The sequence below is a fragment of the Mauremys mutica genome, chromosome 22 (genome assembly GCF_020497125.1).
Source record: "Mauremys mutica isolate MM-2020 ecotype Southern chromosome 22, ASM2049712v1, whole genome shotgun sequence".
Classification (NCBI taxonomy): Eukaryota; Metazoa; Chordata; order Testudines; family Geoemydidae; genus Mauremys; species Mauremys mutica.
The window spans coordinates 2383130-2402444 of NC_059093.1; the positions used below are offsets into that span (position 1 = coordinate 2383130).

The following is a 19315-nucleotide window of genomic DNA, read 5'->3' on the forward strand; positions in this document are numbered from 1 at the left end:
ACAGCGCGATACCTGTGGAGAAACAGGCAGAGATTTACAGTCATGTGTCCACGATCACCCGGCAGGGCAGCGTAGAGAACCCAGGTCTCCCAACACACTAGCCCTGCACTCCAGTGACTAGACTAAGCTTCCCCTCCCGCCCTGAGGCCAACGCTGAATACTGGGCTGTTCATCTCCAGAGCCTCAGCATGCAGAGCTCTTCCACTGCAAGGGATGCACCCAGACAGCCCAATGTGGTACCGAAGAGATGCATTTCCCACTGCTCCTTCCAGGTTCCAACTGCAGAACAGCTCAGCCCGCCTAGCATCTTGTGACAGACAGACAGACACGAAAGCCATGAAGACAGCTAGGCTATAAAGCATGACCTGAAGAGGAGGAACGATAGCAAATCTATGCATAATATACATACTTTTATTTACGAATTCGTATGTATACAGACTTTCTATACACACATTACCTATATAATAAAAATGTACATGTGTATACATGGTTGTATAAATATATAACTGTAGAAATCTCAGAACCGATCCTGCCTATTCACAGCGATGTCTCCAACACAGATGCTTTGTTTGAGTGGCTGTCATTTAGGACTTGGACAAAAGGGGCAAGTGTCATTTGTGTTGGTTTGGGCCCAGAATTTGATGCACTGAAAAAGAGAGAGTCAATAAGGAGCCACCAGCCCAACGTGAAGGTGGTGCGCTAGACAGAGCTTCTACCAGGCTCCGGCTGGTTCGGGGCGCTATCTCCAAGGGATGCTCCGCTCCAGAGTGCGCCATTAAGATTTCTGCATCTTGGGGACCAAGTCCACAGCAGGGAGCTTTTTAACATGGCAGGATCACTAGGTTCTCCGAACGCAGAAAGCAGCTATTCTTGCTCTAGATGCCTTCCTGTTTCCTCCGCAGCCACAAAGGGCAGACAACTGGGCTTTCTCCCCTGCATTTCACCCTAGTGAACCATGGCTGAGATGGCTCCTGTACGGGCACTAGGGTCAGCCTCTCCTCCCCCCAGTTATCAATTCACAGCTCCCAAAGCGATGCACGCTCGATGGGGGCCAGCTCAGTAACTGGCCCGGACCCACACCAGAGCGGAACACGGTTGGGGTCTAACCCTCCAAACACGGAGAGGGCCAGAGAGCAGCATTTAGAGTAGGAATCAGGACTGTGCATTCTTAGAAACCGCAACTAAACAGCCATCTAAAGAAGGGAAACCTCCCAGCCCGGGGCGAGGACATGGAAAGGTTGGTTCACTAATTTCACCTGCCCCAGGGGGAATTGTTCTTTCCTTTAGGAGCCTCATTTCCCAGGGGACTCCTGTCCCTTGCTCTGCGTTTCCCACCAGCTACGTAGGCTCCCCAGCCCGGGGCGAGGCTCAGCACCCAGAACTGCATAAGCCACGTAAGAGCGTTTCCTGGCCAAGCAGCTGGCCCCTGCTGAGTGGCGGGAGGACAGTGTCCCAGGCCACACTTACCTCCTTGTGGAGCACGTGAGAACAGGCCATCGGGTGGAGCTCGCTGGGCTGCACGAGTTTCTGGCACATTAGACACAGCTTACAGGTAGCAGGGGCCTGGGTCACAGCAGCAAGCGTGCACACAGAAATGAGAGTCACAGAAGTCCGGTCACCAGACCCAGCTCTAAGCGTCCTGCATCCCCCCGGGTCCACATCCCGCTAGACACTAGTGCCTCCTGCCCCCCATCTCCACTAAGAAGGTATAGAGGGGGGCACTGCCAGCGCTGAATATTTACGTGGGGAAACCCTGGGGACAGGGAAGCATGCTAGCTACGTGGCACTGATCAGACCTTCTCCCTCAGGGCGCGATTGGGCTCTCTCCCGCCCCACGTCAGTGTCGCATGCTTGCCTATCCCAGGCACTCCGGTACGCCAGCTCCCCCCACTCCAGTACGTTCCCTCAGGCCCTCACCAGTGCCCTGCTGTGGTGGATGTTTCACTCCTTTCCCTTGTGCCGAGTGCTCATGGCCAGCAGATGGCGAGGTGCCTGTGCCCCAGCCCTTCCCTCCCGCCTCACCAGTCTAAGGTGAGAGCCCAGAGCCTGCACTGTGGGTACCTCCCAGCCTGTGGGGCACATTGCCAAGGTGCACCCAGCCCCCTGCAAGCTGTGCTGGGGAACATGCAGGAACTCCCAGGTAACTAAGAACATCTTACATGTGATGGTGTCCCTGGGTAAGACACCTGAGCCGGTGGCAGGAACATAGGGGTGCTGATCTGGGGCAGAGGAGCAGGAAACATGGGGGCCCTGATTCGGCCAAGTGGCTGTTAGCAAAGATGATAAAAGGTATTAGGCATGTTTTAGAGGGAGCGCTGAAGTCACCCCAGGGTATTTACGGGGGTGATGGAGACCAGCAGGGAGGGGACCTGTTGGACTCTGACTATCGCCTTCTTGCCCAGGATGGAAAGCTGGGAGCTCCGGCTTTGCCTCTGTGGATGCCATTTGTTTCCTAGGGAACAGCCCTGTACAGCAGCATAGACCAGAACCACGCTATAGTTCACTCCTGCCCAGCCCTCCTTTGACGACCTCCAACCAACTGCTGCGGGGCTGCCTTGTCCAGGAGCTGAATGCTCCCCTCACCGCTCGGCCCCCGACACTACTCATGCAGCTGACCCACCTGAGCACCCACGGCTGCACCCTGATGCTCGGCCAGCTTTGCTGCTACCAGCTGATTCAGCTCTTCCATGGTCAGCCCTGCCATGGTTCTCCTCGCTGTCTTGATCTGCTGCAGTATGTTCGTCAGCTGGGCCCTGAGGAGACAGCGAGCGGGTCAGGAGCACCTGGGGCACCAGTTCTGGTCCCAGGTGCCAGTCAGCTGGAAGGTCTGTTTCACCACGGCAACCTGCGCCCCTTCTAGCAAGGGACCCGAGATGCTGCCACAGGTTGGAGTCAGCCGTGGCCTTTCCCCAACCGCACACTGAGGTCAGTCACAGGTACCGTTACTTGCCATCCTCTCCTCCAAAGGACGGCTGCAGCACCTGGGCAACAGGGCACCATCAGCCTACATATGGCTCCAGTACTGTGGTATCCATGCACTTCACCACCTCTCATGCATGGATCCCCAGGGAACACCTGGGAGGCAGGGCAGTACTATCACCCCATGTTACAGGTGGGGGGCTGAGGCACAGAGATCAAGTGATTTGCCCAAGGTCGCACAGGGAGTGTGTCACGGCTAGCGCCCTACCCCGGGACCATGCTCTCATTGCACTGGAAATACTGGGATCTCTTAGGGTGAGGCGAGTCTAGTGCTGCCAGTGAACCCAGAAAATCCATGTCCACCCCAAGAGCCCTGCGGCGAGGGCAAACAGCAGCAGCCATCCTTGCTGTTAGAACACAGCAATGCAACACTCCTGTGTGCTTTTAATCCGGGTCCCACCACAGTATCTGAGCCCCTTCCAGAAGGGCCTTAGCCAACGCAGCGAAGCCCTGGAGCACGTGTCATTCGCTGGCTTCAGTGCACTTCCCAACAGGTACCCCAGTCAGTCCCAAGCCCTGACTGAGGCAGAGGCTTCTCCGTTATGCAGACGGAAAGCTGAAGCACAGAGAGTGAGATACTGCTATGTCTGCTGAGCTGACGGATGCTACTAAAGGACCCAAGGCTATTTGCTGGGAACGCTCCGTGCACTGCTTGGCCCTACTCCTGGAACCGCGGTAGCACTGCACACTCAGGGCCCGCTCCACTCTCCAGACACACCCTGGGGCCTCTCCGATGGCACTGTTGGCTACATATTTTCAGAGACCCAAGTCCAGCCTCTTCTCACATCTCAGTTGCTACACCCCACATGTAGGGCCCCCACCCCAGACAGGGACACTCACTTGTTACACTGGGGAAATCGAGCCAAGAGCTTCTCCAGGATCTTTTCCAGCTTATCGACTGGCTGTGGCCTGTGAAACTCATGAGCACCCTTGACTCCTCCGAGCCCTGGCGGAGGCGGGATAGAGGCAGCAGATGTCATGTGAGGGCTGTGGGTGCTGACAAGAGATGCCAATACAGGGCTGTTCCTCCCTTGGGAAGCAGGCAGAGGGGGTGAGGGCTGATTAGGCCTGGAGATGACAGGGTTAAGGAGCGGAAAAGAGAGCGCCCGAGGATCAGCACTGGGCATGACCATGGGAACTGGGACCGGCCCAATGGGGAATGGGAGCCTGGGGGTAAGGGATGGATTGGGCTGAAATGCCGGCATCATGAACTCTGTCTGTGAGAGAGAGAGAGAGAGAGAGAGAGAGAGAATACCGGTTAGAACAGGCCCGTTGGAAGTCAGCCAGGAACTCCTTCCACCCAGACTACAGAAATGAAAACCTGGGGGGTGGGAAGGAACCCACACCTCACAGATCCCCAGTTACATCTCCCAGCCAGCCGATGAGTGCAGCTGCCATGCTGTCACCAGGGATGCCCTGTCACTTCTGAGCAGGCAGCTGGCTAATACCATGAACACATGCACATGCCAGACCACTACCTAAGCCAGGATTTGTGACCAGCCTGCACCTCCAGTCTGCCCAAGACAGGCAGCTGTCTGCTGGGGTCAGCAGCGAGGCTCTCTGCCAGCCTTAGAAAAGCCCCACACACGAGTGACCAGGAACTCTTCACACAGAGCATCTGGGCCAGGATCTGGGGAGTGACACTCACCTCTGACGGGGGTGGGGGCAGGGTGGGGGTTGGGATCTGTGGCAGGCTGCTCAGCTTTGCTCCATTCCTCACCAGCTGAATGTGACCATTGAACTGGTCCTAAGAGAAGGAATGAAGAAAAAAATATACAGAAGTGTGTGTGTGTGTGGGGGGGGGGGGGGGGGTTTACCAACCCCTGTCAGTCCCAGAGTCTCGCTCACTCCTGGCATGCGGAGTGCCGTGGCTGCCGAGGTGAAGGGCCCTAACATCAAGCACCAGCTGGCTGATTCTGCACCCTACCAGAGCTACAGTTTTGGTGGACTGGATCGGAGAGGCAAAGGAATTATCGCTTATGCAAAGGCCTAGCCCCAATTCCCGCTGCCCTGTGGGGCACGTGCACATACTGGAACTCCAGACACTGGCACTCCAGACACTGGCACAGGCAAACTGGGTGTAGCTATCCATAGTCAGTGCTGAGGGGTAATCTGGGGTCACTGCATTTCTGTAGAGGACTGTATCCCTGGAGTATGGCTCACAAACCAAAGGAAAGAGTGATGTACACACTTTCAAATGCAATCTCAGACACCCATTCAAGTGAATCCCATACACATGACACAAGATGAGTCAAGTCCAGGACCAAATAGCTTTACTATAAAATGTTATTTAGGAAGAAAAGAGAAACCAAGCCTAAAAGCCTCCTGGGGAGAAACCGATGAGGTACTGGAGGGCGTTTTATTGAGGTTAAAAGCAGCAAAGAATCCTGTGGCACCTTATAGATTAACAGACGTTTTGCAGCATGAGCTTTCGTGGGTGAATACCCACAGAGGAAAGCGGGGGACACTTGCATCCGAAGAAGTGGGTATTCACCCACGAAAGCTCATGCTGCAAAACGTCTGTTAGTCTATAAGGTGCCACAGGATTCTTTGCTGCTTTTACAGATCCAGACTAACATGGCTCCCCCTCTGATTATTGAGGTTAGATATCAGCCAGATCCTCAGCCCTGCCTGAGTTGTCTTGCTTACATTTTGTTTTTAATTCCTAAGTCCTGACCCATCCGGACATGCCCATAATTAGTGTCTCCGATCTAATCAAGTTTATCTTTTACAGTGCTCATTTATTTCACTTAGTGATTGCATGCCCACCATAGAATGGCCGGACAGGGCACAGATCATTGTACAACTGCATTGCTATAGAAAGTAGTGCAGCTATTTGTGTGAGGGACAGATATATTCTAACGAATGGCCAAGCGATTGCCACAATAACATCACAGACCAAATCTGAGACTTTATTACAAAGAGAAGCTAAGTTTCTTCAGAACATCACAAGGCAATGACCTTCAGCCTCACATAAACAAAGCCCCTGGCTGACCAAACATCTTCAAAAGCCCTATGTTAGGATGAGATTTCATTGCAAATAAGATCATGGGTGTGTATTAGAACAGCCTCCTTGTATTTTGTTAGAATATTTACATGAAAGCATGTATTAACAATAGAGCAACTGAACGCCACAGACAAATACAGAGATGGGGTCTGGGTATACAGCCAGCCATGAAGGCAACAAGAACCCAAAAACTGATTAATACACCCTAGGTCACAATTTCTATTTGTCAGAGCAGCATTCTGAATTTATCTGAAAGTTTTCCTCTAATTCAGCTGTCCTCTAATTCAGTGAATCATAGAATCTCAGGGTTGGAAGGGACCTCAGGAGGTCATCTAGTCCAACCCCCTGCTCAAAGCAGGACCAATCCCCAACTAAATCATCCCAGCCAGGGCTTTGTCTAGCCTGACCTTAAAAACCTCTAAGGATGGAGATTCCGCCACCTCCCTAGGGAACCCATTCCAGTGCTTCACCACCCTCCTAGTGAAATTTTTTTTCCTAATATCCAACCTAGGCCTCCCCCACTGCAACTTGAGACCATTACTCCTTGTTCTGTCATCTGCCACCACTGAGAACAGTCTAGATCCATCCTCTTTGGAACCCCCTATCAGGTAGTTGAAAGCAGCTATCAAATCCCCCCTCATTCTTCTCTTCTGCAGACTAAACAATCCCAGTTCCCTCAGCCTCTCCGCATAAGTCATGTGCTCTAGGTTCCTAATCATTTTTGTTGCCCTCCGCTGGACTTGTTCCAATTTCTCCACATCCTTCTTGTACTGTGGGGCCCAAAACTGGACACAGTACTCCAGATAAGGCCCCACTAATGTGGAATAAAGGGGAATGATCACATCCCTCGATCTGCTGGCAATGCCCCTACTTATACAGCCCAAAATGCCGTTAGCCTTCTTGGCAATAAGGGCACACTGTTGACTCAGATCCAGCTTCTCGTCCACTGTAACCCCAGGTCCTTTTCTGCAGAACTGCTGCCCAGCCTCTCGGTCCCTAGTCTGTAACCATGAATGGGATTCTTCCATCCTAAGTGCAGGACTCTGCGCTTGTCCTTGTTGAACCTCATCAGGTTTCTTTTGGCCCAATCCTCATTTGGCTAGGTCCCTCTGTATCCTGTCCCCACCCTCCAGTGTATGGGTTCAAACTACAGAATAATAGATTTAGACTGAATCTCAGGAAAAACTTCCAAACTGTAAGAACTGTAGGACAATGGAACAAATTGCCTAGGGCACTTTTGGAAGCTCCTTGACTGGAGGTTTTCAAGAGGCGGCTGGAGCCATCTGCCTTCAATGGTTTAGACACAACAAATCCTGCACATTAGACTAGATGACCCTTGGGGTCCCTTCTAACCCCATGATTCTATGGTTTGAGACCACATCTGAGGCACGGCCTTGTCAAGGTCATTAACACCCGGCCATTTGGGAGTGTCCGTTTTCATGCTCATTGACAGAGTTCTGCAGTTATTCCTATCATCAGTTTAAGCGGTAAGTGTTGGCAATGTGGTTGGAGCTGTAGGAGACACAGAACAGGGACAGTGGGAGTCCCGAATAGTTTAATCTAATGATCATTTAAGGGCTTACTTGAGAACACCTGACAAGACTTGCAGAATCAGTGAAGGGGGCGGGGGGGGGGGGGTAGAGGAGGAGAGAACCCAATCAAGTACTTAAATTTTTTTCATGCTCCCATTCCTCCCTCCTAAGTATTTTTAGGGATTGCTTGATGCCCAGCAGAAACCCTACCCGGACACTGTCTTTGGTCATTCGTATCCTGTTCAGCCTCATTTCCCACTCCTGCTTGGGTCGTATGGTCTCCAGCGTGGGTGGCGCTGACCTATGCAGAGACAACGAGAATTAAAAAGGAAAAGAGGGTTTGAGCCCGTGGTTTTTGGTAGCAAAATGGGAACAGCTACAAGCAGAACAACAGAGACACCTATTTACACAACCCTGCCCCTCTTCCCTTGTCCCTCCATTGCAACGATAATCCACTCTCTGCTCAAAGAGAGCAGACCTTCAGATGGTGCAGCTTGGGAGTTAGTACACAAGATGTGCATCTCCTGGATGCAGGTGAAGAAAACTACAGCACACAAACCTCAATAGATCTGGTGCGTGACAGATGCTCAGCAGACAAGAGGAAAGGATATGCAGTAGCTAAAGATTAAGGAAAACACATGGAAAACTGGAACTCCACCATCTAGCGCTTTGAGGCCCTCAGGGCAGGAAACCCTAACTTGGTTGTAACAAAGTCTCTCACATTCAAGCACAGACTAGCTGGGGTTTTAGGAGGGGGTGAATAGGAGTAAACGTGTTTACCTCGCTCCCTATTGGCCAATACAGAACTCACTTGAGGTAGGTGAGGTGTAGCTCCGCCTCTTTTTCGGCTTCTTCTAGTTTCAGAACCAGCAGCTCCTTCCGGCTCTCCAAGGACAATATCTATGGAGAGAGACCACAGACATTGAGCACATGTACTTGATTATCTCCTGCAGGCCATGTTGCTCATCCTCCCAGGTTGAGCTTGTCACTTTGCACAGTGCTTAGCACAATAGGGCCCCAATCCTGACAAACATCCATCAGCAGATCACAGTTCAGTAATTTTTCTTGCTCCCTGCGAAGAGCAAGACCCATCCGAAGAGCCCAACACTCCACTGTTCCTTTCACCCATTTTGCAGGGAAGACACATGCACCGTGCCATTCTCAGCCTGCCACGATTATTAACTCTAGGCCAGTGGTTCTCAATCCACGGTCCACTTGTGGCCCAGTCAGCACACAGCTGCGGCCCATGTGACTTCTCAGGGCCATACAAGTAGTTTATCTATTGTGTGGATGTGGCCCACAACACACACAGAGCTGCATATGTGGCCCACAATGGTAAATCAGTTGAGAACTACTGGACTATGCACTGTTCTGCATCAATCCGTGACTTGCAACCATGCCCTGCAGTAAGGCGCCTTATACCAACCTCTGCTTTCCAAGCCCTTTCTGTTTCCTCCAGGATGTTCCTATTGATATCATTGTGCTGGTTCTTCAGCTTATCTAGTTCCATCTCCCATACCTCCCTAGAAGCAAAAGCAGAACACATCACACTAGTGCCTAAACAGGCATGTTGACTGGCCACCTGGGACTGCAGAGTGGCCAAACTATTTGGTAAGCTGCCAGCGCATTCTTTGGTTGCCTTAAGCCCAAGGATTGCACCCAGTTTGCAGACTATGGCAGCAATGACCTTCATCAGACATGTAGAGGCCATAGATCTCAAGACCAAGCTGGGTCAGTATGTACAAGTGACCAGTCATTTCACAGCAGGACACTGAACATCTTACTCTGAAATGGGCACCACTGAATCAGCCATGGAGATCCCTGTAAACTTTCGTTGCTCAAAGTTACACCTTCTAAGATGGGGTTCAAAAACAGTAGTAATGAATGGTCCGCTCTCCTTCTCTTTGTCTGTGTGTGCGGGGCGGGTGCCTAACAATGCTAAGGTTACCCCTTGCCAAGATGGTGTCCAAGTCTGGCAAAAATAATCATGTCTGAACTAGAAAGAGACCTTAAAGTGATGTGGGGGTTCTAGTGGATCACAAATTGAATACAAGTCATCAATGAGCTGCAGTTGTGAAAAAGGCTAATATCACTGTGGGGTGTATTAACAGGACTGTCGTATGAAAAACATAGGCGGTAACTGTCCCACTGTACTCAGCACTGGTGAGGCCTCAGCTGCAGAACTGTCTCCAGTTCTGGGTGCCACACTTCAAGAAAGAAGTGGATAAGCTGGAGAAAGTCCAGGGGAGAGCAACAATAACAATAAAAGTCTTAGAAAACTTGACCAATGAGGAAAGGTTAAAAAAAAACTGGGCATGTTTAGTCATGAGAAAAGATGACCCGGGAACAGTCTTCAAACACATTAAGGGCGGTTATAAAGAGGACTGTGATCAGTGCTTCTCCATGTCCACTGAAGGTAAAACAGGAAGTAATGGGCTTAATCTGCAGCCAGGGGAGATATAGGTTAGATTAGGAAAAACTTTCTAACTATAAGGATAGTTAGGCTCTGGAAGGGGCTTTCAATGGAGGTTGAGGAATTCCCGTCATTGGAGGTTTTTAAGAACAGGCTGGACAAACACCTGTCCGGGAGGTCTAGGTTTATTGGTCCTGCCCTCAGTGCAGGAAGCTGGACTAATGGCCTCTTGAGGTCCCTTCCAGATGAATCAAAACCCCTGATCCAAACAGCCCAAACTCTGAAGAAGTTCTGTTTTTAGGGTCTTATATTACTGCCCATCACTATTATCTGAGCACTCAAGTTTGGCTCTGGATCAGAACTTTGAAGCTTGAACCTGTCTCTCCTCATAACATAAATACTCCAAAGTTAAAAACAACATTAGGGCAAAAGCATATGATAGCACAATGGGATAAATGGACTAGTCTGACCTCTGCAAGCACAAGTTCAGTTACAGGTAGAGGTGACAAAGTGTGTGGCCTAATTCTCATCCACACCAATGAAGCACTTGGCAGTCTCTGCTCATGATAAGCCTGTGCACAACAGGTAGGAACTGATGGGCATTGGCAGAGCTGGGGAGGAGACAAAAAGCATGCACCCTACCCCACGTGCCTCTAGTCCGCATTATCAGCCTCTCACTTGGAGCATCACATTCACCCATGGGGAAAAAGGTGACGCAAGTCTCACTTTGGAGCTATTGTGTGTGATTTAATGTTTCCAATTAATTAAGGGGAAGGGAATGGAAGGAGAGCACTCCACAGAACGGATTTTATATAAACAGAGTCCTACTTTTCATCAGACTGCTCTGCGATTAGAGAAACAATTTTATTTTCCTTCTCCTCCTGTTCTTTCAGTAACCTGCAAAAGGGAGAAAGGACAGATCAAGTCACTTACTGCAAGCGTGGAGCCTTTCACTTATCGCTGTAGGGGGCTCAGGACTAAGAGCACATCAAAGTCAGGAGCTCGATACAGTGATCTACTTTCAGAAATCAACCACAAGTATTTTTGTAAGGATGCCAGTGATGCTTTCAGGGGAGCATAATCTTCGCTATATCATGAAATTGTGCAAAGAAAGCCACTGTCCAAGCACCAGTTTATTTGCAGAGGGACACACAGTAAATGGATTTGGTACTTGGATTATTATTATTAAGGTAGTTTTAAAAGGACTGTTTAGAAAAATGCAATCACTGTGCTCTTCAAAGTAAGACCTACAGCATGGGACAGTAGATGATAAACTCTCTCCCAAAGTGTAAGATCATCCCCTCCCTTCTCCCAAAAAGGAACCCAAAGTACTTTACAAAGTATGAGCCAAATTCTGCTCACTTTATCCATGCAACAGTCCCATTGGACACAGTGAGGCCGTTTGCATGAGGAAGGCAAGCAGCATCTGGCCCTAGAGAAGAACAGCAGCTGTTTTTACAGTGGATCCCAACTCAACCCTCCTCAGCAGCTCAGGGTAAGCAGCAAGGAACAACTCGGCCACCCAATACTGTTAGCTATCTGTAGGGCACCATCCATGTAGCATCTGAGCAAACCATCCACAGGGGTAATTCTGGGTAGACAGGGAGTGATCAGTCAAACTGAAATTGGGCCACAACACCAAGATGGCAAAGCACTAAAGGACTGAGTGACCCCAAGTACTCAGGGCTTCAGCTGTACGTTTCCTTTGTCAAGATCAGTCAGCCAACAACCTCAACATTGTCTCTTTGAAAATACATTCATTTTGGGGAGCCTCTGTATACTTAGATCAACTACAGACCGAGTTGCTTAAAACCTGAACAGACCTCCCCTAATATATTAAAAAACACACTGCTAGAGATATCTTTGACAGTCCAGAAAGGTCGCATGGTGATGCACTCTCCATCTAGTGCATCAGACTAACCAGAGGTGCCCTAGGGTTCAATCATACACTGTTTTATTTCAATAAGCCCTTGCTCTCCCACAGGAATACCTTCTGCCTTTCTCGCAGAGCTTCTCGATTTCGGCTTTCAGATCCTGCTCCTTTTGCAAGAATTCTTTCTTCTCTTTCTCCATCTTCTTCTTGGTCTCTTCTCGTTTGATCGTCACATCCTGAATGGCCTTCAGGATCTCCTAGAGCATAGCCAGCACCAAGCAAATAAAGAACGTAAGCTCACCACAAGATTGTTTTTTTAAATTCTGAACTTGGTGCAATTAATTAAAAAAAAAAAAATGGAGATATACCCATCTCCTAGAACTGGAAAGGACCTTGAAAGGTCATCGAGTCCAGCCCCCTGCCTTCACTAGCAGGACCAAGTATTGATTTTGCCCCAGATCCCTATGTGGCCCCCTCAAGGATTGAACTCACAACCCTGGGTTTAGCAGGCCAATGCTCAAACCACTGATCTATCCCTCCCCCCCATGTGTAATTGTGTGGATAATTACACATGCCACAAAAGGGTTTTAAAAGATAAATGTTAGATCAGTCATGCAAGGTGATGGGCTGAGGATTATGAACAGGAAACTAGAATCTGCTGCACAAGACAGATGAGTGGTCTACGTCGCAGGTTCTCATGCGGGGAGGAGTGGGTGGTCCAAAACAGGTTTCAGGGGTTAATAACCTTCCTCCCTTTCTTTAAATCTAGATAAGAGAAAGTGCTGAAGCTTTTTTCTGTTCTGACAAGGGGTCACAGTATGGAAGAAGAGGCTGAGAACCACTGGTCTAATCCAATGGCTCTCAAGCTGCGGGACAGAGCTGACCTGTCACCCAGTGCTAACTCTCCTTGTTCCCAGCTCCTATGATTCATACAAGAAATGCTTCCCTAGTGCTACTGCTGTTGTTGTCATGGGGATGCTAGGCGATCATGAACATGAAGGGACCGGTCCACGAGATGCTGTTTATTTAGATGTAGTCCACATGATTAAAGATTCGGAAAAATAGACATCTAAACAAGTCCTTTGCCCTGACTCTCGCCGTGACCAATATCTGACTCTTAGAAGAATCCCCACATAACACACTTGGCAAGTTGTGCTATGTTCCCCATAAGAGAAATCCCTTCCTGACCTCTCCAAGCATCATCTTGTGCCCTGCAGCTTGGCACTGGATTACCCCAGTTTAGCAGTACAATCGTGAACGGTGTTGGGCAGGCTGGATGTTGAGAGAAAAAGTGCTTCATTTGATACCTTGTGATTCTTCATCTCTTCTTCCCTTCGTTGCTGGAGCTGCTTGAGCTGCACCTGGAGTTGATTCTCCACCTGCCTCTGTTTGTCTAGCACTTCCTGGTAACGTTCCTTCAACAAGGCCCTTTCAGACATCATTTTGCCCTGTAATGGACAAAAAAGTGTAGGTAATTGTTTCCTCTCTCCTACTGCATCAAAGAGAATGATGCAGACAGACCTGTCATGCAGCACAAAGTGCTGATGCAATCAGAGGAGAGCAAGTCATCCCAGTAGGGTATAAAAAGCTCAGGAGAAGGCAAGATGCAGGCTGTGAAGAGCCATGGTTAGTATGGTTCCCTGTCAAAGAGTGCAGGCCCTCTTGGATCAGAAAAGGCACACACTCCCGTATCACTGGAGCAGGCATCAACTAGTTCTCAGCTTCTTGTCTAGCACTGAAAAGCTGCCATTTAAATGAGCAGTATGTCTAGTGGTTAGAGCATATGGGGGATTAAGAATCAGATTCATGGGTTCTAGATACTACCTTCTGGAAACTCACTTAATGTCTCCGGGGTGCAATTTTTTCAGATGTAGATATGATATTAATGTTTCCCAACCTAACGAGTGCTATGACAATTCACGAAGGTTTTGTCAAATGCTTTGGAAGCAAAGGAGCTCAAAAGGAGCAAGGGTGAGGGAGATTTGGAAAGAAATAAGTCAGTGGTATTTCAATTGCCTTGTGGCCAAAGTGAAATCAAGGTAGGTCCAAGGTATCATATTGTAAGAAAAACTGCCAAGATCCTCCTTGCCTCACATGTTGGGTATGTCACATGTAGAACGAGTGGCACAGAAAACTGCCCAATTATACAAATACTAACATCATCATCATGATGTGTGCTTTGGACAGGATCTCAAAGCACTTTACCAACACCAGTGAAGCCTCAATGGGTATAGCTATGCTGCAGGGTAAGCCCAGCGTTAGAAAAACTCCAGTTAGCAGACTCTGGGTTTGTTAATCTAGGGCTTGAGTTTCGACACTCATTTGTAACCTCAGATGAGGAACTGTTGAACTGAACTGGTCCCAAACTGAGGCTCCAGAGTTTATACTGCACTATGCAGGCCCAAGTTCAATCACGCGCATATCCCAGATTTCCTAGCATTCTAGCCCTTGGTTCATGGTGCATTGTGGGAAAACGTGACTGTCCAGAGGGACAAAGAAAGTCAGCCCATGGGACTGTAGAATACTGTTGGCAGATTTTCAGAAGATAAGTCCAGCGGGGCTATGTCTACACTGAAAAGCAATAGGGCTTGAACCCTGAGTCCTGGCTTAGGCCCACCATCTCATGGGGTCCCAGGACCCTGGGTTAGCATGATTTGTGCTTAGACAGAAGGGGGCTAGGCTTGAGCCTGAATCCCGAGCTACACTGCAGTATAGACACACCCAATGTCATTTCACCCGTAAGTAAACAGAAAAGATTCAGGGCCTCATTTTCAGTGGTCCTGTTGGGATCCTGAGTTCCCACTGACTTCACTGAGTCGCAAACCCTGATAACAGGGAATGGAGGCCTCCTCAGGCCTGAGTAACTTGCCCAGTGACAGAATCAGTAAAAGATCTGTGATCGGAACCCAGGAATTTGAGATGTAGTCCCCTATTCTAATCACAAGACTGGCTGTTCTTTAGTACTCACCAAGTTCTTTTCAATATCTTGATCTGTGTTCACCTCCAGATCAGCAGTCTTGAAGTCAGTCTGCACAGGTAGAAACGGTTACTTGTGTTAGAGCTCTTTGGAGGTGCAAACAATAGTTTCATGCACAGTTCCCACTTTTAGAGGAACTTTTAGTGGTCTCCTGAGCCAGCCCTGACACCATTTCATTCATCAGCCTTGAAGCAACATTAGACAATTGGGCAACATGACTGGTACCAGAGTCAGTGCTCATAATTCCCCCACCCTCTTTTTCGTTTACAAAAGACAATACGCACACACTGTAACGGATTTTACAAGGTACAGAGGCACGTATTGCTTTGTATCGGGAACGCCTGCAGTCCAGCTCACTCATTGCTATGCTATCTGCCATTCTCACATCCTTTCCTCCTACAAAATAGCTGACATCTGTAACGTCCTACCAAGGAAAGAGCCCTTCCAGGGAGCCTAGAAAATGACCTCTACAAACCAGGGAAATCAGAAACCATCCAGAACAGACACAGAAGCTTTAGTTCTTCCTGCCACAAGAGGCACATATCGCATGAACATATTGGCAAAGGACAACAAGGACTGTTCCAAACCTAAGAAAATTACTTTAAAAGGGATCCCGTCTCTAGGAAGAGTTCCCGCAGGATCCTCTGTGCCACATCACATACTATGAATTGGTGGATTAAAAGGCCCTATGGAACTGTTAAGCATTTACTTGCCTGAAACAAACGAAAAACAGAAAACCAGAAGAGCTTGCCTGGTGCACACAGCAGGCTCTCAGTTGGGAATCAGTGCTTCTGTCTTCCACCCCCCAACACTGCCCCCCGCCCCCAATCAAAAAAAACCAAGCTGGAGAAAACTCAAGCTTCATGAACATAAGGAAATTGGTACCTGACCTGCACTGCAATGTTCTGAGAAGGCTTCTGGGATGAAGCTTCCTGATCTGAGTCCTGCACAACTCTAATGTTTTCAATCCCATTCTCCCCATTTGGTGGCACCTCCAGGGGTTTACTGTCCAGCTCCAGAGCCCCATCCCCTCTGGCCTGCTGCAAGTGTGAAGCTTCCAGTTCACCTTCAGAGCAATTATTGGTAGCACGTTGCTGTTCTGCATGGACATCAACCTGGAAGTGCAGAGAAACTGTTTGCAGATTTTCCCCAGGCAGCAAGGTTCTCTCTTCTTCCACCGCACTGTCTGAACCCTCTGAATCAGACTGATACAGCTCTTCAGTTGAGGAACGCGCCTGCGTCTCTCTGGAAACAGCACCAGAGTGTCCTACCACTCTGGGCATAGGTTCTTCTCCTTTGTTTTCTGCAGCCAGCAGAGATGCATCGGTCAGCAATATCCCAGGATCTCTTTCTGCTCCTCCTGAATGAGCATCTCCTGTACTCTCACTTGTTATTGGTTGGCTATGATCAGCAGCTTCCAATGATAGGGGATCATTCTCATTTTCTTGTATAGAAAGGTCACTTATGCTATTCAAAAAAAACAGATACTAATCCATACTTTGCATTCTGATTGCATCTTTCACCCAAGTCTCTCAAAGTGCTTTAAAATGTATATCCCACAATCACCCTGTGAGGTAGTTCAATGTTCTCATATTACAGCTGGGGAAACTGAGATAGAGGAGAAGCAACTTGTCTAAGCCCACACGGCAAGTCAGTGGCAGAGCCAAATTCTCAGACGAAGGAGACCCAAGTTACTATTAGGCCACACTCCCTCCCTGATATACTTTGCTCTATTTATCACACATTCTTCAATCGGTTCCATTCTCTTTACTGGTAGGGATTTTAGAAACTGCCACTCAGAACCTACAGCTAGAACACCATTCCCATCACTGGGCTGCAGGGAAAAGAGGAATAGTAGAGAAATGGTCTTCAATTTTCCCCACTCTCAGTGCCCTCCACATGCTGTCTCAAAACAAGCTAGTTCAATAAGTTAACACCACCTTGGACTTCTACCACTAAGGGCAGTGCTGCCTTTGCAGAAGTAAGAGGCCATTAAAAGGAACCATTTGATTTACTTTGTGCATCTCTTTACACAAACCATCAGTGAGCATCCTCACACACACACACACACCCCTACACCCTACCTCACAGGCAAATTGTCGAGGTCTTTGTATGGGTCTGATTCTCGTGGGACCAGCTGGCCAGCAGTGGATTTCTCAGGAACAGGCACCTCATCCTTGGTTTGCTCTGATGCCATAATCCTTTCACTGCAGTTAAAAATTATCATTAGTATTACAGACGCACATAGAGGTCCCTGCCAATATGAGGGCCCCCTTGTGCTAAGGGCTTCACAAACATGTCATAAGAATCCCCACTGCAAAGAGTTTACAGTCTTCATAGACAAGACGAAGGGTCGGAAAAAGAATGTATCGCTATCACCATTTTACAGATGCAAACATGAAGCATTGAAGAGATACATTTCCTATTTATTTATAACTTTAAAAGTATAGGACATTACAACAAAGGCAAACCTGTTTAAAACAGAATCCCTGGGAACCATTGAAGTGGATACATCTATATATGGCATCTTCAGACATTGTGGGTCATTATTACCAAACATTATTTAACAGACGAGTAAAGATAAAATCACTAAAATTACAACTGTATCATCTTCTAATATTAAAGAGATAAATAGGGTGTCAGTGACAACCACACAAAGTATGAAAGAGGAAACAGGTAACTGCTGATGAAGCAGGATGCCAGTACCTCTCTTCACCAAATATTCAGACCCGTGGGGCTGATCCACAGCACCCTTGCAAACATGCAATCTACACAGTACAGGACTGTCCAATGTGACTCAATCACTTTACAGTCTGAGACCAGCTGAAATTCTTCAGTGGATATTTGACAAGTAAGTCTATATAGTTGTATGGGGAGGAATCCATGGATTTCATACACAGTGTCCACACCTTTAAGAGTTTGTCTACACTAGAAAAATGGGTCAGGGAGCATTAACCACAAAACTCCTTCTTGGTGTAGATGCACAGCAATGCCTTTGACCTCAACGGGGCAGGCTGAGTACCACCCCAGGCTGGTCAAGAGAGGTAAAAGGTGTTGCAATGCATCCATATTAGGAACAAAAGGTATGATTAGGCAGAAGGGAGTTAACTACCCTGACCGACCCCTCCCCTCCACCCATTTTGACAAGGCTGGAAGCCGCCACTGCCCCTGAAATCCAGGCCATTTAAACACAAACCAGAAGGCAATTCTGAGAGAACCAGGCTCCCCTCTTGCTGGAGCCCGGGGCATGGCTGGGCCCATGTCGCTATTGTGGAGAAGGGGCAGGCAGCCCCCAAGGGAAAGGTATAGGAGCAACCGCTCCTTGGATGGGGCCAGTGGGGCCACAGGTGGCGGGGGGGGGGGCAGGCAGGAGCAGCCACTGTTGGGGAAGAAGGGGGCTTCTCACGCAGGAGCCAAGGGGGCTCTGGGAGTAGAAATTGGGGAGCTTGCTCAGACACCCCCCATTGGAGGCCGGAGAGGAGCCCTCACCACAGGGGGGAGTGGGAGGCCGGAGGGGAGCCCGCAGGGCAGGGAGAAGGGGGTGGGGAGCCCCCCTGGGTTGGGAAGGAGGGGGAGGGAAGGGGGCAGAGGGGAGCGGAGCCCCCATGGAGAGAGAAGGGCTGGGGCCGGAGGGGAGCATCCCCCAGAGCAGGGCAAGGAAAAGGGGGAACGGAAGGGGAGTCTCCCCTGGGGGCAGGGAGAAGGAGCGAGGGGCCGGAGGGGAGCTCCCCCCAGGCGGGGTGAAGGGGGAGGGACCGGGGGGGAGCTTCCCCCGGGGAGGAAGGAGAAGGGGGGAGGGGGCCGGAGCGGACCCCCCACAGCGAGGTGGGGAAGGGCCGCAAGGGAGCTCCCGCAGGGCGGAGCGGGGGGCCGGAGGGGAGCTCCCCCGGAGCCCCCACGGCGGGGAGAAGGGGGCGCAGGGGGGCTACCGCGGGGCGGGCCGGGGAAGAGAGGGAGCGGGGGGCCGCGGCGGAGCCCGCACGGCGGGGCGGGGAACAGGGGGCGGGAATGGGGCGCAGGGGAGGCTCCCGCGAGGCGGGGGGAGGGGGAGGGGGAGGAGGAGGAGCGGAGCCCCCACGGCGGGGCGGGGCGGGGAGGAGCTGCCGGGCCGGGGCCGCGCACCCACCTGCGGCCGGAGCCAGGCCGAGCAGCGCCCCCTCCCCGGACACTTCCTGGGCCGCTCGCCGAGGAGCCGGCGGAGCGAGCGGGGCGAAGAGGCGCCGCCACCGCCGGTCGGAGCTGGCTCCGCTCCCGAGAGCGCCCCCTGCGGCCGGGGGTCCGACTCCGGCAGGCCCGGGACCTGTCACAGGGCGCTATTGACAGCGACCCTACGGGAACCCTAGCGAGCTCGCCCCGGGAGGGAACCCTACGGGAACCCTAGCGAGCTCGCCCAGGGAGGGAACCCTACAGGAACCCTAGCGAGCTCGCCCCGGGAGGGAACCCTACGGGAACCCTAGCGAGCTCGCCCAGGGAGCCCTACGGAAACCCTAGCGAGCTCGCCCCGGGAGGGAACCCTACGGGAACCCTAGCGAGC

The 19315-nt window shown here is 50.3% G+C and overlaps 1 protein-coding gene across 4 annotated transcripts; it reads right to left on the reverse strand.

Annotated features, from left to right (window-relative positions):
• Positions 1 to 391: 391 nt before the first annotated feature.
• RNF214 (ring finger protein 214) lies at positions 392 to 19054 on the reverse strand. 4 transcript variants are annotated; one of them, XM_044996972.1, is made up of 17 exons: positions 17978 to 18300; positions 17738 to 17812; positions 16866 to 16988; positions 15672 to 16248; positions 14773 to 14832; positions 13112 to 13252; positions 11922 to 12061; positions 10760 to 10828; positions 8945 to 9041; positions 8330 to 8418; positions 7729 to 7819; positions 4628 to 4726; positions 3820 to 4196; positions 2621 to 2753; positions 2160 to 2267; positions 1468 to 1563; positions 392 to 646 (listed from the first exon to the last, which is right to left on the reverse strand). In XM_044996972.1, the coding sequence occupies exons 1-17, from the start codon at positions 18040 to 18042 to the stop codon at positions 581 to 583; spliced, it is 2406 nt and encodes an 801-aa protein (XP_044852907.1). In that variant the 5' UTR covers positions 18043 to 18300; the 3' UTR covers positions 392 to 580. The 4 variants fall into 4 exon arrangements, with proteins under 4 accessions (XP_044852907.1, XP_044852911.1, XP_044852909.1 ...); XM_044996976.1 differs by lacking the exons at positions 17738 to 17812; positions 17978 to 18300 and adding an exon at positions 18908 to 19054; XM_044996974.1 differs by lacking the exon at positions 17738 to 17812 and having other exon boundaries at positions 17978 to 18296.
• Positions 19055 to 19315: the final 261 nt, after the last annotated feature.